The sequence below is a fragment of the Poecilia reticulata genome, linkage group LG11 (genome assembly GCF_000633615.1).
Source record: "Poecilia reticulata strain Guanapo linkage group LG11, Guppy_female_1.0+MT, whole genome shotgun sequence".
NCBI classification, from domain to species: Eukaryota; Metazoa; Chordata; class Actinopteri; order Cyprinodontiformes; family Poeciliidae; genus Poecilia; species Poecilia reticulata.
Window position 1 is genome coordinate 5656661 of NC_024341.1, and position 27903 is coordinate 5684563.

General features: G+C 39.5%; 3 protein-coding genes across 7 annotated transcripts; 1 reads left to right on the forward strand and 2 right to left on the reverse strand.

Annotated features, from left to right (window-relative positions):
• Window positions 1–235: 235 nt before the first annotated feature.
• On the reverse strand, window positions 236–18253 carry lpcat1 (lysophosphatidylcholine acyltransferase 1). 4 transcript variants are annotated; one of them, XM_008421419.2, is made up of 14 exons: window positions 18010–18253; window positions 10719–10858; window positions 10397–10611; window positions 9583–9695; window positions 9385–9445; window positions 6645–6703; window positions 6036–6070; window positions 5135–5189; window positions 4973–5055; window positions 4713–4838; window positions 3215–3368; window positions 2222–2320; window positions 1996–2134; window positions 236–1072 (listed from the first exon to the last, which is right to left on the reverse strand). In XM_008421419.2, the coding sequence occupies exons 1-14, from the start codon at window positions 18094–18096 to the stop codon at window positions 945–947; spliced, it is 1494 nt and encodes a 497-aa protein (XP_008419641.1). In that variant the 5' UTR covers window positions 18097–18253; the 3' UTR covers window positions 236–944. The 4 variants fall into 4 exon arrangements, with proteins under 4 accessions (XP_008419641.1, XP_008419642.1, XP_008419643.1 ...); XM_008421420.2 differs by lacking the exon at window positions 18010–18253 and adding an exon at window positions 11661–12646 and having other exon boundaries at window positions 10709–10858; XM_008421421.2 differs by lacking the exon at window positions 18010–18253 and adding an exon at window positions 11661–12638.
• A 5043-nt stretch (window positions 18254–23296) lies between these two features.
• mrpl36 (mitochondrial ribosomal protein L36) lies at window positions 23297–24564 on the reverse strand. Of its 2 annotated transcripts, none has more exons than XM_008421423.1 (2): window positions 24498–24548; window positions 23297–23836 (listed from the first exon to the last, which is right to left on the reverse strand). In XM_008421423.1, exon 2 carries the CDS (start codon window positions 23823–23825, stop codon window positions 23463–23465), a length of 363 nt encoding a protein of 120 aa, XP_008419645.1. In that variant the 5' UTR covers window positions 23826–23836; window positions 24498–24548; the 3' UTR covers window positions 23297–23462. The 2 variants fall into 2 exon arrangements, with proteins under 2 accessions (XP_008419645.1, XP_017162807.1); XM_017307318.1 differs by having other exon boundaries at window positions 23385–23836; window positions 24486–24564.
• Window positions 24565–24665: 101 nt separating this feature from the next.
• On the forward strand, window positions 24666–27516 carry ndufs6 (NADH:ubiquinone oxidoreductase subunit S6). Its single transcript, XM_008421424.2, has 4 exons — window positions 24666–24978; window positions 25229–25282; window positions 26035–26157; window positions 27391–27516. The coding sequence occupies exons 1-4, from the start codon at window positions 24712–24714 to the stop codon at window positions 27457–27459; spliced, it is 513 nt and encodes a 170-aa protein (XP_008419646.1). The 5' UTR covers window positions 24666–24711; the 3' UTR covers window positions 27460–27516.
• The last annotated feature ends 387 nt before the right edge of the window (window positions 27517–27903 follow it).

Consider the following 27903-nt stretch of genomic DNA (forward strand, 5'->3'; position numbering starts at 1 on the left):
TGAAGAAAGGAAGGAAAAATTGAGAGAGAAAAGAATGGGAAATTGAGAAAGAAGAGAAAAAACCGAGAAAGGAAGGAAAAAGGACAAAGAATGTAAGAAAGAAAATAAAAAAGAAATGATGGAGACATTATGGGTCTAAGTTTAAATTCTGCTTTTCAGTTTCAGAGAAGTGACATATTTTGATTGAGGAAAAGCAAAGCGCTACCTGGTGGACATAAACAGAAACTGTCAATGCTACAAGTGAAAGAATTTTAATTGTACAATAATAAAAGCTCTGAAATCTGATGGTTGTTAATGATTCCTGTTCAGAAACAGAGAAACGTGACGGTGCAGCCACAGGGTAGAAAATGTCTTTTCATCACGACCTTTTCCCCAACTAACAAAATTGCTTTATGAAAAAGGCCACAGAGCTGAGATTCTTTCAACAGTATCATTTTTTCAGCCCTTTAGGAAGTTGATCATTTTCACATTCACACAGTTTTCTGCTTGTTTTAAACCGGTTCTAGGAGCACGACTTCTCCTTCTTAAACGTTTAATAAAACCACCACACCAGTTTTGCTTTTTGCATAGAGCAGTTGATGTTACAGGAAAGTAATAACATTGCTTTTTAATTGTTTTTGTTTTGTGTTTTTTTTTTTTTTGTTGCTCTGTCATTCATAAGTAAAGATAAGTGAGCTGGTGTCTGCTGTACCTGAGAGCTTTCTACTTAAACTACAACTCTGACTTCTTACATTTTTGAATATTGGTATAAGAAATTGTTAATCTTTTATATATACTCTTTTAAAAATGCTTCTTTACACTAAAGTATGCTCTAAAACAAAAGAGAGAGAAAACTGAATGAAGACTTTCTCTTTCTTTTCCTGCACTTTAAGGCACAGAAGTGGCAGGCGAGTCACATCTCGATAGAACCATCAAACCAGGCACAAGAACACGGAGTCTGTTATTTAGTCGTCTTTGTTGTGTCCATTGCAGTAGTTGAGTTGATCGATGCAGCCGCGACGAGGATGATCCTTAAAACTGAGGCAATCCACGGAGAAGTGTGGACGTTTCTTTATGAGACACTGGAGCTCATCTAGGGAACAGGAAGAGACAAAAACAGGTTCAGTAAGCTGCAACGGGAAACACAGCATGTGATTCATAAACAGAGATCCTTTCACATCAACAGATTGGAATCTGTTTCACACCTGTGGATCTGAAATTTTCTGGATTGTTTTAAAGACTAACAAGATTTATAGCATAATAGAAAGAGTAGCTGCGTTTCCATTGACCATGAAATTGCGCAAATTGGAATTACAAAAATAAATGAGCTTAATGGAAAGGCGTCAAATTGGGGGTGGGGGGAAGGCACTTTTTTCAATAAAGTTTTTACACTAGGAAGAAGTGGTTTTTGCATCGAAATTAGCGTATTTCACAAAAACTGCAACTGAAACAATTTTAAGATCACACAAGTTGTGTGATCAACACAAAAGATGAGAAAAGATGAAGATGACAGGAAGTGGTAAAGAATGATGGCAGGGTATGTTTTTTAATCGACTTGTCACGTGAACAAACTTCTTCATGTGTGGTTTTAAATTGCGTTTCTTACTTGATGGAAACACCAAATTACGCTAATTTTGACATGAGCACAATGCCAACAAAGTGCTCCACATGTTTGTCAAGGAAACGCAGCTTAGTGATGTGAAAAACAGCTTTAACACTTGGCAGAAAAAGTATGTGGTCAGTATAAAATCCTTAGCAGATGGCATTTATCTTCTTCAGCAAAGACAAGAAAATATTAAGCTACTGCAGCAGCTCAGACATTGAGACACGTTGACAGAAACCGTCTCACATGGCTTCATTTATGCAGTGTACCTGAAAACGCTACATATTGGCATATTCAGTCGAAAGTTTTCAGTGTGAATCTCTCCAGAGTCACAATGAGGCTTTTACTCCATAAAATCCCAATAAAAACGGTGAAGTAAATCATTTGTAAGGCAGAAAATGACAAAGTCTTACCATAAGTGATCTTCGCTGTGTGTTGAGCTTCGAGTTCAAGGAACAGAGGAGCGAGCTCCACTTCCTTTACTCCCAACATTATTTCTAAGATGACGGCCAGGTCGTCTCCTGTGACTCCCCCGCTGTCCTCCTCATACAGCTACAACACAGCGACGGCTCGTTTTAGCACAGCGGCCCAAATGACCCACACAAACACCAGCAGCACCACTGGGGCTGCTGTTCTCACCTGGAAGGCCAGCTTTAATGTGTCCAGGGGTTTCTGAGGTCGCTGTACAGTGGACAGAGCGGTGACATAGTGTCTGACGTCTATCTTTCCGTCTCCATCCTGATATAAAAGACGAATTTAGTTCAACATAAAACAGGAAGTGCAGCACATCTGGGAAGCATTCACAGCGCTTCACTTTTTCCACATTCTATGTTACAGCCTTACTCTAAATTTTGCTCTTTCCTCAAAATTCAACACATTAATATTCAGTTATGAGGATGTGGAAACTGTATGTTTGCCAAGGTTATAATAGTTTGGGGTTTTTCATTATAGTTTTGTTTTGACTTTTTGTCTAATTCAGTTAGTTGTAATTAGTTTTTGCCATTTTTTATTAGTTTCTATTAAATATTGTTTAGTTATAATATTAGTTGTAGGTTTTTCATACTTTGGTTAATTTTTTAGGTGCAGAATTCAGAAAGGTGACAGTATTGTATGGTGATGATGTGTGGATTGATTGGGTAATGAACACTGAGCAGAAGGTACCAATTTCAAAACATTTATTCAATTATTGTTGAACAACCAACTGCCTGGTGTTTTCCCTCCATTTTGGTAATTTCACATCAGTTTGAAAGTTTAATAAATAGATTAATCAACACGAAAACAAAGGATACTGTTACATCTTTAATTTCAGTATGTTTTAGTTTTATAAACGCACAATGTAACTCCATTTAGTTGTAATTTTCCCCCTTCTATAACTGTTTTTATTTATTTCAGTTAACGGAAATGTTTTCTCAATTTCAATTTTTGTTATTTCCTTAGCTTTAGTTAACGTTAATAAGCTTTTTATTCACTCTTGGACTGAGGAAGAACATTTCTATTCTTTTTTGCTTCTGGCTTATTTGTGATTCTCTGGAGTTACAAAAACCTCTGGACCATTCTGGACACTCACTCCCTGATATTTGAAGTACTGTAGTTTAATTTTGGAAGGTGTTGCCTCCATCCTTCCTCACTGACCTGATGGAAGAGGCTGTGGACATGTCTGAGCGTGTCTGTAACTGGAAGGCTGAGAAACTGGGCCAAGTCCTCCAGTCCCAGTCTGTCCCCCTGCAGCTTGACGGCCCTCCTGGCCTCCTCTTCCAGCCGGCCGCCTCTGCTCCCCGACTTTAACCTGTCATGATGAGAACAAGAGGGGAAAAGCTCTGACACATGGGCCTGTTTTTATTTCTGTTTCAGACGTTTGGTTACGCCATTATCGGTAGTCGTGATGAGTGGATTATTTGAACTTGATCAACTAATGGATTAATCGTTACCTGGTGTAAACAGTCATAAAAACAACATACCCAGAGGAGTAATTCAGCCAAAACCATGCAGACATATTTGCATTTAAGATAAAAAAAAAAAAAAGAAAAACACCTGGTGACTTCACCGGGTTCAAATTCTGTTAAAGAAAATCTCTTATTAAGCACTTTTTGCTATTCAATGATTAACTGGTTAATAGACAAAAAATAGCCAACCAATCAGCACAACTCTGTGTTGATGGTAAATGAAGCAGAAAGAGCTGAACTCTTCCCATGTTGATGTTAGAAGTATGTTTTTGTAGCCGTGTTCACTAACAGAACAGTATGTTATTGCATTTTGGGAAATAAAATGTTTCTTATTTTAAAAATAAGTTTAAGTAATGTGGCGCAGTTGGTAGAGCTGTTGCCTTGCAGCAAGAAGGTTTTGGGTTCGATTCCCGGCCTGGGGTCTTTCTGCATGGAGTTTGCATGTTCTCCCTGTGCATGCGTGGGTTTTCTCTGGGTACTCTGGTTTCCTCCCACAATCCAAAAACATGACTGTCAGGTTAATTGGCCTCTCCAAATTGTCCCTAGGTGTGAGTGTGTGTGTGCATGGTTGTGTGTCTCTGTGTTGCCCTGCGACAGACTGGCGACCTGTCCAGGGTGACCCCGCCTCTCGCCCGGAACATTAGCTGGAGAGGCACCAGCAACCCTCCCGACCCCATTGAGGGACAAGGGTGTAAAGAAAATGGATGGATGGATGAAGTTTAAGTAATTCAAAGAAAAATCTGCAGAATGTGTCCATTTTTTTTTTGTCTGATTGTTGATTATCCAATTTTACAAAGCATAATACACTGGGAATTATTACTCCTACATTTCAAAGTGAGTTAATTGTATCCTGGACATTAATAATAATATTTTTGTTAATAAAGGGAAAAACAGGATCTGGTTTTGAATACACAACTACGTCTTTTGATATATATATATAAACACATTGATTCAGTTAAAGCTTTACCCAGTAGCAAGAAGTGTATGGAACGCTTCAATTTCTGACTTAACCACAGCTACATCACAGGACTAAAGTTCTACATAACAAACATCTTAGATCAGTGGAAACACCTGCAGATTTAGCTTGCAAAATCAAAGTTCCAGTAATGGCCCTATGAGAGTGTGTTTCTCTCCTTCCCCCAGCAGGGGTCAGTGTTTCTACACTGTGATCCTCTCCCCTCACTCACCCCAGTTGGCCCAGCAGCTGGTTGAAGTGCAGCAGGCTGGTGTAGTCGTGTATTCTCAGCGGGCCGTGTGACAGGATGATGTCCCGGTCGTCGAAGGACAGGTCTGTGAGGGGAACCTCCAGCGCCCTTCCAGGACGGAGCATTTGAACATACATGAGATGGACAGAAAGGAAAGTGCGTTTTCAACTTGACTCAAACATAAGCAGACGATCTGATCTGCTCCTCGGTGTTTGTGCGAACACGGCTGCACGTGAACTCACTCGGCCATGAGCCTCCTGACGTTACTGGCAAACAGAGCAGGGTTTTCCCTCTCCTTCGCTGACGGGTGGTAGATGGGTAAATACTGCAGAAAACAGTGAGAGGAGGTGAGCCGCAGTGTAATCGCAGCACACCAAGAAAATTGTCGCTTTTTAAGCGCTCACCTCGATCTCTACAGAGTTATGAGGCTGACACAGAGTGAGCCACAAAATCTTAAACCTGAAGAAGAAGAAAACATAACTAAATAACTGACGTTCTGTAGTGTTTGTGTTCACTTTGGTAGGAACAGATTACTGGTGTTTCTAATCACAAATACAGCCCATCAAAAGTATTCACACCCTTTCCTTTCTCATGTTTTGTCACATTATGACCACAAACTTAAATGACGTCTTAGGAATTGATGTGACTGTCACAAAGTAGAGCATTAATGATGAAATGTGGTAAAGTTATGGGGTTTTTTTTACATATAAAAATCTGACAACTGTGGCGTATGATGATATGAACTCTCTTGCATTCTAATGAAATGTACTGCAAATAGTCCAACAATGTGCTATTTAATGTAAATCCAGCTGTTCTTTGGAGGCTTCAGATGTTTGTTAGAGAACTTTAGTGAACAAACAGCATCAAGAAGATGAATAAACATGGCAGACAACAATAGAATGGTTTACATCAAAGCACTTCATATGTTGGGACGGCCAAGTCAAAGTCCAGACCTACATCCAACTGAGATCCTGTCAGATTACTTGAAAACCAATCTTCACCGATGCTCTACAAATAATCTCAACATTTTACAAAACATTTGATGACAAAGATTGTTTTATTTTTAAAGCTGGTCGGCCAACGCCAAAAGACTTAGATTGGGTGAATAAAAACACGTTCAGGTTTTAAACGATGTCTAACTTTACTTCCACCTCACAAAGGTGTTGGTGTGGTACATAAAATCGAAGTAAAAGGAGTTACAGGTTGTGGTTCTGATAGAAAAAGGTTCAAGAGGTGTGAGGACTTTTGCGCCGTAACCAATTATGCACAGGTCTGTCAGGAATCGTTATGCAGATAGAAACTCACGCTCCAGGGCCGCGCCACGTCCACGAAATCGTGTCCTACAGACATGGAAGAAATATGTTACAACACATGCAACAGGATCCTTTCTGAATATTTTGGCTCACTTTTTACTAGCTATTCAAAACGTATGAAAAATATATTCCTCCTATTGCTATATTTAGCATGCTACCAGCAAACGGTAGCTGAAATTAGTGAGGCAAATAAACAAACAAACAGGGCTGGCAAGCTGCCTCGAAAGTCAGGACGGTGACTAAACAGAGAAGTTTGAGACAAAGACTTTCGAGGGAAGCGGACATGCAAACCTTGGTAATACCAGCTGCATCATTTATGAGCGCGTGAGGAGAAGCGCTGGAGGCGATGGCGGGGGAGGAGATATGACACCTGTCTGCGCACGCCTGCGAGCGTGAGCGCGCGGGGCGAGATGCAAACGGGTGAAATATCACCCCGCTGGAACACGAAGTCAGTCGACACACGAGGGGAAACGCACCCTGACACGACAAACGGCAGCCATTACATCAGAGGCGGCTCGGAGCGCACGAAGCCTGAGGTCGCGGTCGGACCGGGTCGCGGGTCTGAAGGTAGACATGTGGAAGGATGAAAGAAGATGCTCACCAGTTTGTTTGAGTATCGCAGCACCACTGGCTGCACTGGGAGTCCTGGGATGAAAGCACCTTTTAAACACAAAAATGAGAGAAAATTAAGAGTAAAAACACAAAAAAACATGAACCTACTGGCAGACGGCTTCCCTGGTGGGACTTTGACGTATCCTGATGATGACAGACGAGCTGAACAGCCACATGCAGTATTAATGACTTCAGGAAAGACCTTTCCAAGCCTCTGTCTGCCTTTTGAAGGCTTTATTATGTGAAAATAAACAGTCGAAAAGGCTACATGTATAATTTATCTGCAGGTCTTTAATAAAAGATATACAGTAACGTTCATTTATTACCTAAATCTAAATCTCATATAACAAGACGGCTACGGTTTCCTCATCTCTGTTCATCATTACTGAGGTCAAAGCAAAAAGCATACAAATTTGTTACATTTATTCAAGCCTTTTGCTTTATTTTCAGGTAGATCTGACTAAATATGACTTAAGCAGCAGTCATGAATTGCATTCAGTTGAGAGATGAAGCACAAACAAAGCAAATATTTGACATAGTTCCTGGTAGAGCAGCTGATTGGAGATTCAACAAACTGTTTAAACAGCACTACGCTGCCACAAAATGCTAAAATTTTAATATTAAGCTAAATCAGTGCGTAGCAAATCATTGAATGGTGATTCTCTCTTTGAAGTCCCAGTGAGACATCCCTACATATCCATGATGGTTTATGACCTTTATAAGGTGACAAATTTGCTTATTTTGTATATTTAGCTTGTAGACAGAATTATGGGTAATGTTGAACATTTTGTTAAACAAATCTGTGTTCTTCTAGTCAAGTCAAGTTTATTTCTATATCACATTACAGCTAATAACAAATTGTATTATTACAGGATTGAATGTTGAGAAATTGCCTATTAACACAAAGTAGTTCCTGTTCTTTACGTAAGATCTGGACCAGCTAAGTTCTGGACCAGAGTCCAAACCAGCTCCTCAAATGTGGGTCAGAACAAAAAAAAAAAATTGTAATAGAATATAATATGTTTTTAATATGATACAGTTGAATTAAATTACATGTCAGATTTAAGTATTGTATATCCATTTATTGACATGGCACTATGACAACTAAACCGGTACACCATGGGTAGAAGAAATAACAATTGAAAGAAAAGAAAAACTTATTGGATGTAGGAAAGAACACAGAAAGCAAAAGCACATCAACACAAACTCCACACATAGCTGGTGTGCTATACTGAGAGACAAAGCAGGAGGAGACATGTCCAGAGAGGACTGGAAGCACACAGCACAAAGATCAAGTTGGCTTTAACCCACATATACGCAAACACAACCAGAGCTGCACCAACCCACAGGGCTTACTGGGAATGAGTGAATAACAGACTGGAAAAAAGGGGATTAGAAGGAGCTGGCATCAGACAATAGCTGACCACAAAACACCCCTCATGCGTCCGCGCATACACACGGACGTTAGCGGAAAAACAAGTCTGATAAAAGAAAGCAAAGGGTCGGACTTTTATGCACGAAGCAGCAGGACGCCAAACGTCCCCGCCTGCTGGGTTTCATTTGTTCTGACATTAACGGTGGGAGCTGGTTGCAACAGAGTCAGAATCCATTCACAAATAATCATATAAAAGTCCAAACAAACTCAATTAAAAACCCAGATGAGGGTGTCTGTTGTAATGCGGACATACCCATTAAAAGAAATCAGCCGGAACGTCAAATGAATCAGTTCTGCTTTGGTTTGCGCAGTAAACGCTTCACCTGCTGCTCTGGATAAAAAACAAAACCTACTTCTAATGTGACAACAGAGATGAATATTTTCTGTTTTACTCCTATGGATAAGAGTAAATGTTTATCCCAAGTAAAATCAGTCTTGTACTGAAATGGGCTGAAAGGCCGCTCAGCCAGGAAGAGGCCGTTACTCCAAAAGCAACATAAAAAAGTCAGATTTCAGTTGTACTGAGGGACAAAGACCCTAGTCTTTAACAGACATGTCTCAGTGAGATGAATAGGCCTGTCGCTACAACCAATAAATCAATTAATTCCATGATAAATTAAAGCTAGCTCAATAATTGGAGCTTGCTTTAATTTGCTGAAAATGTCTTTCAGCTCCAGTGTTGAATGTTAATTAAAATACAGTTTCATAATATTTGAGAAATTAATTAAAATTTGTCAGATTTAAAAGTTTGTACTTTTTATACAGTGTATGTGACAGTACCTCCAGTTTTTTTTTTAGCAATTCTGCGATCATGGACATTCACACAAAATCAAAAGATCCCTGCATAATGCAAATGTTCAGAAAAATTGTGAAAAACATTGGGTTTAAGTGACTGCTAACTCCCACCTGCAGGTGGCAGTATGTCTCACTCCTACTACACTGTTGCCTTAAGCAAACTTGATGTCATGTTGTCATCTGTGATCGTTATGGCGAGTAACAAAGATCAAACTAATTAAGTTCTTTAAAGAATAAAAATTTTTGTGTCCAATCTGTCTGCTTGAGGAAAAAATACAGTAAAATTCCTTGCAACTATTTATAAAATAGCACCACAAAATCCATGATTTTAATTGAAAAAAAAAAAAAAAAAAAATCACAAAAAACAATTACAAAATCCTGGAGGGACTGATATGAATGCACTGTTTTCATTTGCTTCTAGAATTTAAGACTGAGGGTCAAAAATAACTTCCTGTAATGTTCTGGTCATGTTGTAGCAGGTAGGGGACTGAAAACATACCAGCCTTGAATAAGATGAGACCCGACCTGTTGGTGCACGTCCCCTCAGGGAATATCATGATCTAGAACAAGGAGTTTAACATTAATATAGTATAACACGTAAAAACACGGCAAAAAAAAATGCTTTAGTTTCTTTGATTGCGTTTGAAGTTAGACTTGTGTGTGAGTGTGTGTGAGTGAGTAGATTGGTGCGAGTCACCTGGGGCCACTTTCCTCCAGACTGGGCTCTTCGTTTGATCTCCTCAACAGTTTTTCTCCTGGAGTGCTGATCCGACCGGAATACCAACACGGGCCTGATGTAGCTGATCAGAGCTGGAGGAGGCCATGATGAAGCGATGCATTTTAGAAGCCAATATGAGAGAGAAAAAAAATTTAAATTATTAAGAAGGAAAATATGTGATTAGAAATTTATGAAAATGCAGCAAAAAAATACTGCAAGGACCAAAAGTCTGTCAACATACATAGTACTTCTAATTTTACAAAAGCAACTTATAACCTTAAAAAATAATATAATCAAAGTAGCTGTGTTGTACTTATTATTTTTTAAAAACTTTGGTAAAATGCTTTAACGTTGACTGAGAAAGAGTTTATGTTCCTCAAAACTGTAGCACTTTTTAAGGGAGCTACTTTGTTGTTGACTCCTACAAATAATAGATAAAAATCCTTTTCACCATCCAAGTTACTGAAAACACTTGAATGTGTTTTCAGTAACACATTTGCGTCAGTGTTTATGTTTTAAAAAGGGAATTTAATCATTTGTTTATTTGCCTCTTTTAATATATTTCTAATATCTGATAAAAAAGATAGAGGTTTTAAGCTTTTTGTGCCAACTTTATATCCAATTAATCGATGAATTGGCAGACTAGTTGACTAGTTACTAAAATAACCATTAGACGTGTAGATGTGTTGAGAGGCTAAACTCTTTAAATCTAGAAGATTTCCATACAAACACTGCACTCTTCTTCCCTTTTTGCATTTTTCCTATTGTAAGCATGGAAACGTCAATGACTCACTGCCCCAGACTGGGACGCTCTGACTCTCCAGCTTGGCGACAATGGAGCACATGGTCATGGTGACTGGGATCGCGTCGAAATAGGAGGAATGCGGGGCAACGGTGAGGATGGGAACTTCAGAAGGCGGCGCTCGCTCTCCTTTCACTTTGATCCAATGGAAACCACCACAGAACCACATGGCTCGCATAATGACCCGGAGACAAAGATCTATTATTCTGACAAAGCAAACGTTTTAGGCATTCATTTCTTTTTGTCAGGCCTAAAGACATTACAACCCGCCTTTGATAAATGTCTCTTACTGTACCATCTCACCCCAACACACCTCCTCCACCACGACTGTGGATCGGGGACAAGCTCAGAACGCCCCAGCGAAGCCGTGAAGGCGAAAGGCCACGCCAGCAGCATGAAGAAAGAGACCAACAGCAGCCGGACTGGAAAAACTGTAACCGACATGAGTCCGATCTGGAGACGAGAGAGAAAAGACACAAAAATACAAATAATCAACGAATTACTACAGTGCTGCTACTCGGTGTAAACCCAGTGCCTTGCAACAATGTTCACACCTGATGAACTTTTCACATTCCTGTCATAAAACGACCTCAAACATTCACTTCATTTTTGTCCCAAGCTTGTTTCATTAGTTTGCTTTTTTAATTCTGTTGTGTCACATTTCAGTGTCAGATTTACATTAGTTAATTTCCAGTAAATTATTCCATTTGTTCATGTCAAGCTATTTCAGTGACCTTGTAGGTCTTTTGGTCATTAACAAACATTGTGTGTAACTTTCTTGTGTTTTTTGGTATGAGGACCTTTGCAGATGACTGTAAGTAGTTCAAACTAAATTATTGAAATGTGCATGACACATTCATATACAGCAGAGAAATGTGGCCGTATATCCTGGAGGGAAAGGAGGAGGAAACGCACATTCCATCTGAGCCTTCGGGAAGGAGCAAACACTCATCCATCAACATTCCCCTTCTAACATCATACGTTTTGAGCATGCACATTTTCAAGTATATCACAACTTTAGCTTAACCATACGACTAGGTCATAACAGTCACATTAAATCTTATTGGTGCAGATAACATGCAAGTAATTCAGAAATCTCATCAATCTGTTCAGGCTGACTCTTTTCCAGGATGTTTACTAGAAGTCACTGCAGTTATGCACACTGTAAAGTATTGAAAGTTGTTCTCCATTGATGCTCTGATAAGAACAATAAGGCCTGATGCACTATTAATACTAATACCAGGTCTAAACTTACTTCATACTAATTTGGACAGTGTTGCCAGGAATAGGGGTGTCTGGGTGTCCATCTTGGTCCTGCTATCCCCTGGACCAGTGTTTAACTCCAGTCCTTAGAGACCACTGCCCTGAGTATTTTAGATTTGTCTTTGTTCCAGAAGACTTGATTCAAATGATTGCATGACCCCCTCTGCACGCCATCAAGTGCTGCAGAAACTTGTTAATCACTGACTTATTCAAGTCAGGTGTGTGTCAGAAGGGATACACCTAAAACGTGCAGGGTAATGGTCAATGAGGACCGGAGTACAGAAACACTGCCCTAAACCCCATCCTGTATAAGTTGTAGACAATGGACAGATGAACTCTCTGCTGTACCTCTATGTTTTGAGCTAAAATTAAAGGCTTTGCAAAAGAAAGTCAGGTACCAAGCTCTTGAGCGAGTGCTATTTCATGAAACCCCTCCCCCCAGCTCCTGAAAGCATTGTCTAGGACTGGACTGTGAAATACAGCAAACGTCTCTTTCCAACTGTCCAAAGGCACATCCTGATATTTCCTTTGATTTAAAGCCTTCCCCAATTTTAAACAAATTTAAATTAAGCCACAGAGTTTGCAAACCACCTGTTTTGAGTTAATGCCTGCATGTTCCATGAAGACTTTGCATAGTGAAACGAGCAATGATCAGGAACTAAAACACATCCCTTGTGCAAACCCCAAAGGAAGGGTGATCAAGTTGGAGGAGCTTGTCTTGCCGCAGAGAGATCACTGACCAGAGAGAGTTCAGCTCTGCAAACGTTATGGTTGCAAAGGACATGAAGGTATTATAGATTTATATTTTTCTAGCACATGATGTACTCTGTGGTCCTCAAGGGACACGGAAAAAGATCAGGTAGAAGTGACACTCCCACCGCTTGAATAAGTAAAAAGATGAATCCCTTGTTCCATTGACCTTATCACAACATCAAGACAACAAAGAGGTTTTTTTTCCCAAAAGGCAGGCCCTCTGGCAGTGATTTTTTTTTCCCCACAGTGTTGCCTTTTTTAACGTAACGTAAGCAGTAGCATTAGAAGAAACCTGCTGACTAAGCTGTCATCCCTTGTCTCTATCGGTGTGATGAAACAGACGTGGTGCCGGGGATAAACTAACACACTTACAGAGTCCCAGCTTGCTGAATAAATTCAGACTGTGTGACATCGCTGGCTTCCTCCAGCTGATTCCCCTCCCTCAGTTCAATCTTCTCATCTCCCACTCTGATTGCTCTCTTCCCCTCTTTACACCTTAAAGGATCTCAGGTCCCCAGAGTCTTCCTCTCCTCAACCATCAGCCCATCAATCCCTCACTCTCCGTCTCCATCTGCTCCACCACATGTTCATCCATCACCCTGCTCTCCTCCTACTTTGGAATGACGTGCTTGTTGTCATCGCCCCTGGGAGTTGTATCTAAGCTCCTCTTCCTTCCTCCTTCCTCTGCCATCTTTCCATCCTTCGTGATGCATGTCTGGATGTGGAGGACCCAGGTGCGGGCTTCGGGGCTGTATTAATAAATAAACACCACCGGGTTGATTTATGAAGCTCAAACACTCTTCCCGACTCTCCACCCCTCCCCGCTCCCTGCAGTTGTGTGTCATGGTTGGAGCTCTACAAATCCGTCTGGGGTGATCCGCTTGACATTTTCTCTAGAGGTGGTAAGAGAATGAGCCAGGGCAGAACAGATTGAAACTGAATTTTACAGGGAACAGATATCACAAGGCTTACTTGGAATTCGCAATAATAATAATACACTTACGCACTTTTAGCAGCCTATTAAAATCAGAACGTCAGCTTTCAAGTTCAAGGAAAACTGCCTTTTCCTGTTTAATGTTGCGAATCCCAACAGCAACATTAGGGTTAGGGCCCAGCTGTGAGAAACATTTTCTTTCCTTTCTAGCTTGACAATATTTATTTTCCAGTGGGAATAGAGGAAGCATCAAGTTCTCCAGAAGTTCCTGTAAACACTGGCGAGCTCAGACTCTGGGACCACACCGGTACCAGCAGATGGCTTGGCTCCCAAAATCACAGAGGAAACGTTACATTGGAACTAACGGTTTGATTCTGTGCCTCTACGCTCTTCCTTTAGACTCTGGGACCTTGATGTCTTTTTTCCTTCCACTCAACTTTCCATTAACATGTTCACATTTTGCATATTGTGATCAACCAGATTATTTGGCAATCACCTTTTGTGCCTTAAGCTCCTAAGAATACAGTGACCTCCTGTAGGGTAACTATCAAGTCAGCAGTCTTCCCCATGACTTTGTAGACCATAATGCAATTTATCTACTTTTTTAAATCCCTTTTTCTCTTGCGTAATATTATTAAAAAAAATAAAAAGGACCTCTTGTGATCTACACGTAACATCAATCGTGTGTTAACAAATAAGTAAGGTTGCGAGGCAGAAACCTGACATCCAAAAAAAAAAACATCTCTCGAAAACCGAGTAGAACATGTTATTCTTCAATGAAACTGAATAGACATTTCATCCCTAAATATTAATGTATCCACACTGAAACATAGTATGAGCATCATGCACAGGGGTTAGTTTTCTCCAGGTCACAGAGGTTTGTGTAAAAGTAGAGGAAGTTTAAAGGTCTGGAAACCATTTCACTCCTTGTTTTCTCTAATCTGGACAGGGAAGGAGGAACAAAGCCCAGGACGATGAGCTGAGAACAATCTGGAACATGTAAGGACTCGACCATATCAAACCTCTTTTGATATGGTCGACATTTTAAGTTGATTTTCTCATTTTTTCTGTCACTTCTGGCAGGTTCAGTCCTGTTTTTAGCCCATTCTTCTTTGTCAGATAACTCAAGCTGGCTCAGATTGCATCAAGAGCATCTATAAACATAAATTTTGCCGCCTTGACTCATTTGGATTTAGGCCTGGACTTTAACTAGGCCATTCTAGAAATAAAAAAAATGCCTACATCTCTCTTTCTCCCCATAGCATGATGCTGCCACCACCACATTTTGCCTTGGATAATTGTCAGTGTTACTTTTCCACCACATTGAGTTTTGTATGTAGGTCAAAGAGTTTTGCCTGTTGGTTATAGAGAAATATAGTTTAAGCCGCAAGTTATTAATACAACTGGAAAATTTAGATTTTAAATTATTTTTATTCAACCAAAGAGTTTGTCTCTGATATAAAATATGACAGGCATAAAAAATGAGTTTAAATGTAGAAAAATAATTGACATTTTTCTGCTTAAATTCATGTTGAATATGATTTTTTTTCTTGGATTTTTGATTTATATTTGATAATAGGCTCTAGGTCTTTGAGGTTGGACAGCCTCCCTGCCATCACCCTAATCTGCCTGCACCGGTTCTCTTTCAGGTTTAAGTCGGGTCTCTCCAGTCAAAAGGAAGAAGCTGGTAAAATTAAAAACACTTTCATTTAAAAGGTCAAACTACAGGGCTGAACTCGTACTGTACTCTCTCAAAGATGAAAACAGATGTAAACGTAAGAGGAAAAGTTTATCCTCTCCATCTTGTTTGTTTTTGGCGTGCAGGCGTGTTCACATGCAACTGCCCACTTGTGGGCAAGTGGAAAAACAGCTTTAGAAAGCCGGTGGTGGAAGGTGTGAAGCAGACACGTGATGGCTGAGCTGCTGCTGCTGCTGCTGCTGTCATCTGGCGCACGCTGACAACTGTTAGTAATCATCTCCTCCAGGCCTGAACGGAAAAACGACCCATTCCTGGCAACGGCGGAAAGGGGCGGGAAAAGCATCCTGCAAGTCTTGGGGAAGTGGCCACAGCCTGCAGCAGGGGTTTTTCTGCTCATCTCAGCAGAACGGCTGACTTTTAAAGGATCAGTTTTGCCAGCATTACATGCCAACTTGCTGAACATTTACACATTCCACTCAGAGGGAAAGCGAACTTCTCTAAGCTAGAAGCAGAACTTTATTTCTCCCTTTAAAAGAAACTGAACTGTGAAAAGGTGTTTTATTTAAATTTGCATGGAAGTCGATGCACTTCCTCGTTTACTGAACACACACAGATGATGTGCGTTCAGGGGATTGGCGTGCTGTCGACCCAGAATGTTAACCAGGAAACATGTGGCTCCTCCATAGTAGAAGATGCTCAACAACTCTTAGATCATTTGGAAGCACACTGGGTTTCCAGCAGGAACTATTGATGACAAGACAAGACACAAGACAACATGTAAGCAATGAAAGTTGTTCAGAGGTAACCAACGGCTGGATGTCTAGGATACAACGAGCTACATCACAATCACAGTGCTCACTATCATTACCAAATGGGAAATGTGTTACAGCAGACCATGCATACTCAGTATCCTAAGGTCAGAAGAGGCATGTCGTGTATCGTCTTGCGCTACACCGTAGCGACACTGCACAATGTGCAACACGGGAAACTAGGAAGACGATCTTTGTCATTTGAGAACTTCTTTGAAGAAAATTCATGAAATATAAAATACAGACGTTAAAATGTTATCAGGAACAACGTTTAGAGGAACGAGCTTGAGATTCTTCCCTAAACTTAGCAACCCTGAACAGGAGCACTCGGTTTGCATACTTTAGATCAACATTAGATTCTTTTTCTCTTTTTATTTGTTATTTTGCTCTTTCCTTTGGTTTGTTATTTTGTTTGTATTTCCTTTTAATTCCTGTAAAGCACTTTGTATTGCCTTGTTGCTGAAAATGTGCTATATAAATAAAATTACATTTACATTTAAACAGCCATTCCATTATTCTCTTGAAAATTATAGTGAAACATTTAACAGAGAGAATCAAATAAGACAGAAGACGTATCCCTCAGGAGAAGATACAGTTCCAGATTAAAGTCAGCCTAATAAAGCTAAGAGTGTCAGTCTGCGGACATTCACAGCAGGTGCTCAGGTAAAATCAAATGCAAATATAGTAAACTTGTTAAACTGTTAAACTATGGCTGTACCTTCATCCAGGAACAGAGTGGTAGCTGGGGTCCTGGTGAAACCACAGGTTTCAGATAAAACTCTGGCAGTTAGATTATGACTGACCAATTACTGATACCAGATCATCATAAAAAGAAGCAGCTAGTAGTGAAGCAGCACAGCTATCAGGTGGTTCACAGTGGATTCTGGTAGTGGTAACGGATTTTTCCACTACTCCGGACTCAAATTGTAGGGTTTTCTTTTCTTTTTTTTTCTCCCAACTTTTTTCGTAACATTTTGGGCATTTGAGGAAAAAAGATTTACTTCAAAGGATTGGAAAGTAGGTAGATTTTGTTATCTGGATTTATCACCAATCATGAGAAAACTCCATGATTCAGCAGGTTGTTGGCTTTTTTTCCCCCCTCAGGCTGTAATGCTTAGACTTGTCAAACTAAGATTGTTCATTTTCAAGCACAGTTTGTGAGCTTTGATTCACCGATTCCGGGTTCACACTGATTTTCTTTAGCGATGATATATCGACTCTGTTTTGGAGCAACTCAAGATTTTATTTTATTTTTTCAGATTTATTCCAAGGACCGAATCGCGAAAAGGAGAAAGTTGATAGTGGTAGCAGCTTTAAACCCATTAGAATTACAAGCTTATTCCTATCATCACGTGAAGCTGACGACCTTGTTTACTTTATTGAACTTAAAAACTGCATCAACGTAGGCATTCCTGTATGACGCATTTATAGAGCTATACATTTTTATGCACTGAATAAAAGGGATGGGTGATATGAGGTTAAAATCTTAGAGTATTTTGTGGTATTTGTGAAAAACGTGATAAAAAGCAGCTGTATAGCTGTGACCGCATTTAACTGAAACCGAAGTCCCACAAATATAAACAAAGTTTTCAGGCAAAAAAAATTGTTTCGCCAAAAATTGGATTTGGCAGGTCGGGCTCTTTAATGACTGATAATAAACCAAAAAAACTGCAGTCTGTGCACCGTTAATACTTATTGCCGCTTTACTGGAATCAACATTGGAGAAAATTGTAAAAATAGTACTAACAATGCAGCCGTTTTTGGGTTGTTTTTGTTGTTGTTACAATTAATTGGAGTCCAAATTAGAGTGCTGAGAAAGTCTAAAGTTTTATAAGTGTACAGTATTGAAAGTATTTTAATTCTGCATTAAAACTGCTCTTGGCTGACTACATCCAGCGAGTCCAGCTGCCACAGAAACCACAGAGGAAACATTTCCTAGAAGGATGCAGCACTCCGCTTCCTCTAAGTCTCCATATCGTTCAGCATTCTTTACATTTTATTTCAGCGGAATGTGACCGGACAACAAAACTGCTCACAAAGTGTCTATCACCTCATACTGACACACAAAATATGCAACACCGGAGTAATTCCAACTGCGGAGGAACAAAAGTACTTGTTGACATTTATTTTTTAAAAAATGTCTCACCTTTATTTTGTCTGTCATGGAAAACTTCAGCTCGTGGACAAACGGGTTTCTGTCAGTTTCCGCAGGCGGACTGCTGGAAGTCTTCATTGTTGTACGGTCTGGTATATTTATCTATTTGAAAGGAAACTTCGGTCCTGAATGTCTCGAAGCGCAGCGGAGAGCTTCACCCCGCCTGCGGTGGCCGAAACTGATGCTGTCTGAGCGGAGAGCAGGGCGGATTCACTCCGCCTCTAGCAAGTTATGCGGCGTTACCCCCGCTTCCGGTTTGACTTCTTCCAAAATAAAAGCATCGGGTTTGCGTCGTATGATCTGGCGGGAAAAAAAAATCGCTATCAGTGGCGGTTGAAATTCAGGTGTGCCAACAGCAAGTTATATGTAAACAGAAGAATCTATATTCAAAACTAAGGCACAAATATAAAAGCAGAAAACAGGAATTCGACGGACTGTAAGGGCAAATTTACAACAAAGAAAAAAATAATACTTTACCGCTATTAAAAATAGTATACTCAAATTAAAATGTGTAACCGAGTAAAGTTATTTAAAAAATGTACGAGATGCGTATATTTCTGCGTCAAAAGCAGCAACAGGCTACAATAATTTTAAAACGACTGCAAATATCAGTCTGCTTTTATTTTGAAAGTAACAAGAAAAGACCATATTCAAAATAAAAACAGTCTGTGAATAACTTATAGATGGCATTATTAAAATTACATGACCTAGATGCACTTACTGCTCTGCTCTTAATCTTCTCATTAGGAAGAAAAGTCTTAAAATCCTGACTGTGTGGATTAATAATTAATCATTCTTAAGTAGCATGATGTCAGAAAGTGCTTCAGAGGTGTTTTTTTTTCTTTATTTGTTGCTCACTAAATGATTAAATACACTGTTATGGCACACAACCATACATTTAGCTATTTCCAGGTAACTTTACTAGTTTTCATCTCTTTTATTTTTCCTGTTCCTGCTGGAGTTAATTGTGTTTTTTATAGTCACTTTAATTATTATTTCTTACATTTTCTATCTCTTTCAACCAGTTTCAGTCGGTTTCCATTTGGAAAAGTTCAAATGTATCTTAAGCTGACGTAGATACTCATTCATGGTGGGACTGGGTCTCAACTCGCTGTGTTAACTTGCTGTCAGAGTTGATCATGTTGAATTTTAACGTAGTTTTTCCTCTGGGTGAAAAGCGTTTTGATATGATTTTGGTATTTGTTGCCTCGCAGGCCGAGCGTGGGAATTATGCATCATGTTTCCAAGCTCCAGACAAGAGATAAGATTTGCGCAGGAAAGAAACAGACTGCAGGTTCATGTGCAAGGGAACGAGAACTGACTTAATAATTAAAGTAAACATGTGAACCAGCTATAATCTTCAACCAATACAAATTAATATTTACGTACATTAGAGTTCATCTTTGCAAAGATTTTACTAATGATCCTTCATTATGTGACTAATTGGATTGTTACAAATGATATGAATAGTGAGGTTCATCAGCAATTATTACTTTTTCTGCTTAAAAAATGCAATTAATTCAGTTTCATTTGTTTATAATTGTTCATTACGTTTTAATGAACAAAGTTACTAAGAGTTATTAAGGTGGCTGCAGGTTGTAATATAATGCCAATTCACTACAGATGTTTACAACATAGAACTTCACAAAAACAAAAGAACCAAAAGAAAACGATAAATGTACACAGACATTAAATATACAGAAGAACTGGTTCATCTGCATACAAGTTCCCAGCCTGTCGTAAAGTCAATAGGATGACAAACAGTAAACACAGTTAGTTGGCAGTAGTAGCTCAGCTTTTTACTACTCCTACTACGCTCCTGCTACTGGAGAGTAGTAGGAGAAAGAAGGAAGCTGCGGAAAAGTGGTCAGTGTGTCCTCTAGCAGTCTGAGACTACAGCAACACACCTACAGAGACAGACAGGAAAGTTTGAAGCCTGGAGTTAAAAACAGACGATGTGTCTGCCTGGGATTTGGTTTCACAGGAGAAGACGTGGAAAACTGGTAGATCTACTTTCAGAAACCGTTGGAACCAAGAGTAACACTTAAAGTTTATCTGTTGGGGACATATTTAGCAATTTCACCTCTGACATACACTGGAGCTTGTTTATTATTAGCTATAACCTATGGAGCTATTTTTATGTACAGTGAACAGTGTAGACAGCAATTCATAGATGGAAAAAAAATATGGATCAAGACCATCACAATAAGTGGAGGTTTCTTCACAACTGATTTTAAGATAAAACAGAAAATCATCATGGAGGCAACAAACAGGCCTTGGAACAACAACTGAATGAACTGCAGGAATTTCCCAGAGCTGGTGTTGTATTACATGTGACAATAATTTCCAGTATTCGCCCTATTTGGACTCAGGAGTCAAGTTACAAGGCAACAGTATTTTCTTCCAAAAGTCACGTCAAGATCTGGTTGAAATCTCCCAAAACCTTGTGGAAGAATGTGGTAACATTTTATAAAGCCAAACTTAAACTTAGAAGTCACTTTTTCTAATTAGCTAACGATGTAGCTAATTAGAACTGTTTCCAAACAGTTCTTTTGGAAACTGTTTTCCAAAAGAACTGTTTGGGATTGGAGCAACACCGCACATCGCCAACAGCACACACCAGACCCAAAGTAAAACATGGTGACAGCACCATCATGATCCGGGGAAGCTTCTTTTATCTCCAAATGGGGTTTTAGTCAAGGTGGATAAATTCCAAATAGCTGTCAGTGAATCTCCTAGTGTCTGGACAATCATACATGTAAATCAACAGCAGAAGTTTTGGAAACGTCCGAGCCAGAATCTAGAACATAATCTGACAAAGTCTCTGGGTTTACATGAAGAGGACAGTGTTCAACACATGTCCAAACAATCTTAGGTCATAAGGCTTTGGAGAACATTTGCATGTTTGAGCGGCACTTATTACAAAGTCAAGATGTAAAGTACCGATGGGTTCTTAAGAGATGGTATTCTTTTGTTTCTTCACAAATCAATTGATCTAATTGATTTGGGCCAGGAAGGATTTTGTTGGGATTCAATTGCAGGATCCTTTTGGTGAAAGGCAAGAGACTTTGAAATCGGGCCTCTGTCTCTTTAAGAAGCTCCTGTTCTTCCCGAAACTCCGCCTTCAGCACGTCATCACATTTCTCTAATAAGCGTTTACAAACGTTTGTCAGAGCATCGGACTGAGAATAGCTCATATGATAAGCAAAGCAGATGTGCAGTTCCTCCAGGTGTTAATTGCTGCTGCTACTTCGTTTTGCTAACCCAAATGGTTGCCACGGGAGACTCAAGGATTTGCTTTCATGAATGAAAGCATCACAGCATCACTCCAGGTATCTTTTTGATGAGGGAATAACATCATAACACAACGTAAAGCTCAAAAAAGCTTTTATGTAACACTGTCCCTTCAACACGAGAGAGTACTCTAGACATCCACGGTACCTCACCCCAAATCTGTATCTTGTCTCGCTTTTCAAATGATTAAAAGTGAAAAGCAACACTGAAACATTAGACAGGTGGAGTAAAAAAGTCTGAATCACATGACACCTGCATAAACAGCAGCACACTCGTTCTCTTTAAAGCAACATGTTTGCTGTTGTGGGAAAGTGGCTTTTCAAGTCAACCAGAAAGTCTGCCTCACTAACAAGCTGAGGATGTGCACTGTAGATGTTTCCAGGTGATTGGCCCTCATTGAAGTACATTAATCTGATGCTTTGTTTATTCCACATTTGATCCGCCCACTAATTTCAGCTCTCTTTTATTTTCTACATGGCAGCAACTGTCCATGTAAACAGACTTTGTTTGAGCCTCAAAGCCACAGATGGCTGCTATCTACAATGAAATCCTCAGCGGACCGGGTCATCAGCTCCACATCAAAAGTTGGGATCAGTCAGTATTTACAGGTGGAGTCAAACCAGTCTGTTAAAAAAAAGACATCCTCAACTTGCAAGGCTGTTAATTAGCATCCCACGGGGAATCTTAACGCTTTTTCACTCATTCAAAGGGTTGTAATTTCCCTCATAATGTGGTTTCTAAAAGGCAGCTAGTGCTGTGTGTTCATATGTAATGCTATTCATGCAGCTGTTTTATTGTTCTGTGTTCCATCCCATCCATCCATCCATTTTCTTGACACCCTTGTCCCTCAGTGGGGTTGGGAGGGTTGCTGGTGCCTATCTCCAGCTAATGTTCCGGGTGAGAGGCGGGGTCACCCTGGACAGGTCGCCAGTCTGTCGCAGGGCAACAGAGACAGACAGGACAAACAACCATGCACACACACACACCAATTTATTTAGACAGACCAATTAACCTGACAGTCATGTTTTTGGACTGTGGGAGGAAACCGGAGTACCCAGAGAAAACCCACGCATGCACATGGAGAACATGCAAACTCCATGCAGAAAGACCGGGGCCGGGAATCAAACCCAGAACCTTCTTGCTGCAAGGCAACAGCTCTACCAACTGCGCCACTGTGCAGCCCGTTCTGTGTTCCTCCATCAGCAAATAGTAACCGTTTGGAAACTCATTCAAGCAGAGCCATGTGTACTGTCATTGTTTGTCACCAAACATCTTATAGTCAGCTGGGTTAGCTCAACCTGGCTGCTGGTACGCTGAGGTAGGTCCAATGCCATTCAGTGTACACCAACTGGCAGTGGGTGTAGCTACAATATTTCAGGAAAAAGAAATGATTTATTACATTACTATTAACAAAAGAAAATCCATTCAAGAGGAAAGAGAGTAAAAAAATACCGTCTTTATGGTTTTTTTTTGCGTCCCCTTCACTTTCGTCCAAGGTTGCTATGTAAGCGACTTTGGCACCCCCTTGTGGATTAATAGTGACATAAACCCTTGTAAAAAAAAGTGTCCCTAATGTATTTCTTCTGCTTTTGATATTTTTGTTACACTGAAAGCTGCAACATTTAACTTTTATATAATTTTTTAAAATATAATTGTTGAAACTGTCACTATGTTGTGACAGCATGCGAGACAGATAATCTGTGAATAACTGGAGTTACCTTTTCTCAATGCTAACTGGAAACAGCCAATCAGAGCCGGGAGGCGGGTATTAGCGCCGTCAGTCATGCTGGTGCTTCTCCCCCTCCTCGTGAATGAAAAACAAAACTTTAAAAAGTGCTTTATGAAGCCATGAAAATGTTCAAAAGTGAAACACTGAAGTATGGGGGAGGGGGAGGAACTAAATGGAAGAAATGTCTGAAAACACGAATTTCAAGACTTCCAAGTCTGAAACATAAATTGAAAAATAAGTTCCTTACAGAAAACCTTAATATGTTCTATTTAATGAGTGTTTAGTTTGTTTTCTTCCGCAAGGGTTACTCATGTTTACAAAAAGACGTCACATAAATCCCAACGACAATATCACGACAATTTATTATGACTGCAGCGATTCGGGAAATCCTTCGTACATCTCTCGGCTCTCTCTCAACAGTTCAGCCCTGCCTCTGCTTGTGTCTCGGGTTCGTCTTGCAGAACACAAACAGGTGTCCCCTCCTTCGGACAAAGAAGCAGTCTTTGCAGCGTTTTTTCAGGGCCGACTTGGTCTTCATCCCGGCCGAGGGATGGACGCCGGGAAGACGCAGCAGGGACGGCGCGCTCTGGACCGGGAGGACAGACGCCGGAAGAGGCGTGACTCTGGCCGCCAGCAGGAGCATCGAGCGCGGGGCAGCCGCGACCGTCCACAGACACCTGTACGCACTCGCCGCCGTCGTGGAAACGGTGGGATTGAAACGGCTCATCTGGAGAACCTGTCGACTCAGCGAGGCAGCCAGGTGCTTCAGCAAGAGGGTACCCATGGCGACAAAGGCTGCAGAGAGATTCATGAGAAACATTAAGAGGTTAAATAAGTTACAAGCGGTTTAGTACAGTTTATCTGAAAAATATGGACATTTTACACCTTGAATTTTTCGACGTTTAGTCTAATACAATATAGTTTAAAGGGCTTTTGTGCAACAGACCAATACAAAGTTAAATTGTGAAGAGGTAGCAAAATAAAAGTTTTTTTTTAAAAAAAAGAAAAAGAAGACTGTGAAGTGCATTCATTGGATTCAGCCCAATTTATTCTGACAGCCTTCAGTAACTAATTTCATTTCAGAACAGCATGTATAGCTGTTCAGTTAGATAACAAACTGCATTGCAAACAGCAACAATATCGTGTACATGTCAAACTCATGGTAAAACACTGTGGAGGCGGCATTAATCCATGGGATGCTGAGGTTATTTTCCTTCCACATGATAATTATGCGCTACTTTTATAAAACAGTTTATAAATTAATTCCACTTATCATAACTATATGTTAAGTATGTGTAAAACGTCTATAAACAGCTACGCGATATAAACGAGACGGCTCAGAGTTTGACCTGCTAGCGCTAGAGTCTAACATAAAAAGTATTAAACATGAAAATCTCGTACATAACGCTATTCATTTATGAAGTCAAACATTAAAACACACCACCTGAGAATTTGCCTTTGAAACGTCGAAACAATAAGACCACAATGCTACTCTTGCGCTTGTGTCTCAATGAACCGCTTCCGGGTTAAGTGTTAGTGACTATTGTTTCCCTAAGTCTAGTCTTCTAGGTTGTTTATCTGCGTGGCTTAAAAAAAACGGTACGTTTATGATGCTCTAAAATAATACTTGGTTAGTTTCTATTTCTTATTTTACCAATGTAGTGTTTTAAATGTACGAATTTAAGTTACATGTATTTGTAGCCTCCAGCTTGTACTTGTACCTGACAGACAGTACCTCGGGAAAAATATTTCAAAGTCTCCTTCCCAACCTCAGCAGCTTGACTGTTGTAAACATGGCGGCCGCTGTGTGCAAAGTTCTGTCCTTCACTAGGAACGCTAAGGTCCTCGTTCAACCACTAAGGTTGACTGCTGCACCCATCCACCGATACAGCGTGGAGGTTTCAAGTACCGGCGAGCCTATCACTCATACCGGCCAGGTAGATCCAAAACGTCTCCTGCTTTTAGTGGTTAAACGTAGGCCGACTGTTAGCTCACCTTAGCCAAGTTCAAATGTTGCTATAGCTCCATTATCGGACAGCACCTTTACTACAGGATATGTGCTTTTTATTTTGCTCAACATTCATTAAACACTAATAGAACTGCATTTTATCTCAATTTGCAAGCATGTGTTATAGATAACTTCGATGAAATCAATGTAAAAGCTGACTGGAATGTGGTTTCCTTTAGGTGTTTGATGAAAAAGACCCGAGAAGAGCTAGGTTTGTCGGAAAACAGAAAGAGGTAAGAAGTAGTCAATGGAGCAACCTACAACAAACTATCAGATGAATTAACCAAATGAGATGCAGTAGATACATAGATGGACATGTTGAAATACATATGGGTGCAGATGATTGGCTCTAAAACAGGGATATGAAATTCAGTTACATCGTTGGAAAAGACCTTAAACTTGCACGAGCCCAAACAGGATTATTATTATTTTCTTTTTTTTTTTTCATTAAAATACCTTAGCTGAGCTCCAGTCAGTAAAGTTTGTAATTTTATAATTGTATTGAATCATACATATAGCTTGTCATGGTTGCTTTTAAGTGTTTCTTAATTGACTTTTTTTTAATAGCCAGAAAATCCAAAGTGAAGAAATATGTCATTGACTATTTTTTTATTCATTTGTTGCCTTTAAAAACAAAAAAAACGAAGTACTGGTTAAAAGGCAAATTTGTAGTAATTTTTGGTTGCTATGTGAATATGCGTTTACAAAAGAACACAAAAGAAATATCTTTAAATACTTAAAGATATTTCTTCAAATATCTTGATACATAAATATTTGCTCTCAAATACCTTTAAATATAACTTGTTTGCTCTGCTACTAATATCTCTTCTATGCTTATATTTTGTTTATTGACTTCTTCTCATAATAAAAACTACATTTTAGGGAAAAAAAAACAATGTCGCTTCTGGGCAGTTAAAACATATGTTGGCATCTTTATTTGAAGATTTATAGCGTTTTCCTCTATTTATTTGTGTGCTGTGTTAAGGTGAATAAGAATTTTGCCATCAACCTCGTGGCAGAAGAGCCAGTGACACACTTGGAGGCCAGAGTGGTGTCCTGTGATGGAGGTGGAGGAGCACTTGGACATCCCAAAGTCTACATCAATTTGGTAAGATTAATATATGTAATTGGTAATATTTATAATGAAAATTGTGTGAAATAAGTACAAGGAATATGTTTTCCACCAAAGAAAAGGCGAATTGTAAGGAACAAACAGCCCAATATTACAGTAGAGTAACGAGCCGCTTTTTTATTTTTGTAACAGCCCCTCCATATTGTCACGTATTCATTTCCCATATAAACCTAACATCCAAATGTTACAGAAGCATTTTTATACTTTGCACACATTAACTCTGTGAGTGACTGGAGTCCAGGCGAGGGTTGAGCGATATGACTTAAATAATGCCTTTTATTTCAGTCGTCCCTTCTGTGAGTTGTGCTACAAGAGTTTTTTTTTTTTGTTGTTGTTGAATTACGAGAATATAGTCATGATATCATCGGAATAAAGACGTAAATTATCTAGAAGAAAGTCTTAAAATTATTAGAAAAAAGTTGTTTTAATTAGAGAAGAGGTTGGATGATTTTGTGTTGTTTTTTTTCTTTGTTAGGGTTCTCATGAAATTACTACTTCATTCTTCCTAATATTGCGACTTTATTCTCATACTATTTTGACTTTATTGTCATATGACTATTCTTGTATTACTATGACTGTATTCTTATAATGTTATAACTTTATTCTTGTAATGAGAAGAGAAAAAAATGTTTAGGCTGTTATATTTCATCGTAAAGTTGGCCAGAGTTCAAATAGTTATAAGTTATGAAACCTGCTTGTCAAACAAAATGGTGGGCACTGAGCGTGCTGACATCACTCTGAACTATGGGAACCCAAGGAGTGCATTGGTAAAAAAAAAATTAAATATCCTGATTTTTCTAAAAAGTAAATGTTCAAAAACAAAAATTTCAGCTACTGATGAAATCGGTTTACTGCCCAGCGCTCTTCCAGACGTTAATGGCTGTTTGGTCAGCCGGATGGATTCCAGCTTCCTGTGTAATGCCCACCACTGATGCATATTTTTAATGCCCGAAATGGCGACATTGTGTAATTATGAAGTTGATTAATAATCATAATCAATACAACTGTTGTAATTGTTGCAACAAAGTGTTTTCCCGGTATCGAAGTGTCCTAGTTTCTTGTAGTAGATGCCCTAGTAAAATCCGTTGAAGTCTTGTAACGTGTTCCAGTCTGGGGAAAAATCTGCAGTGATTGTTGTATATGGTGCTGTAAATGTATATGGCCTAAAAGTGTTTCCACTAATACAGGCGTCTTGTTGATTCCACTCAGGATAAGGACACAAAGGTGGGGACGTGTGGCTACTGTGGACTGCAGTTCAAGCAGAAGCATCATCACTGAAGCATCAGCCCTGTATTTGCTTCTCTGTATAAAATAAATTATGTTGTCTAACTGGGAGAGCTTTTTTCTGTTTGTTTTAAACAAAGCTTTTCTTTAACGAGAGAAAAAAATGAATATGATACTTATAAATGTTTAAAAAGAGATGTTGAATTTTACTGGATTCTGTTTAATGCAGTTCTAGCATTCGACCAACAGAGGTCAGTGCTGTGCTGCGTATGTACTTCAGCTGACTGTCCAAACAGTGAACTGCTTTTTAGCTTCAAACTTTAGCTTTTTTTTGTTGTTATTGCTTTTTTTTTTTAAAAGCAATAACATAGGTATGAAATAAAAGAACAACATATATTAATCTACGTTGCTTTCACAACATTTGCAGGATTTCATAATCCTGAATTAGTCTCGTCTATAAAAGATTAGGCTCGTGCCTGCAGAGAGGACCGTGGCTTC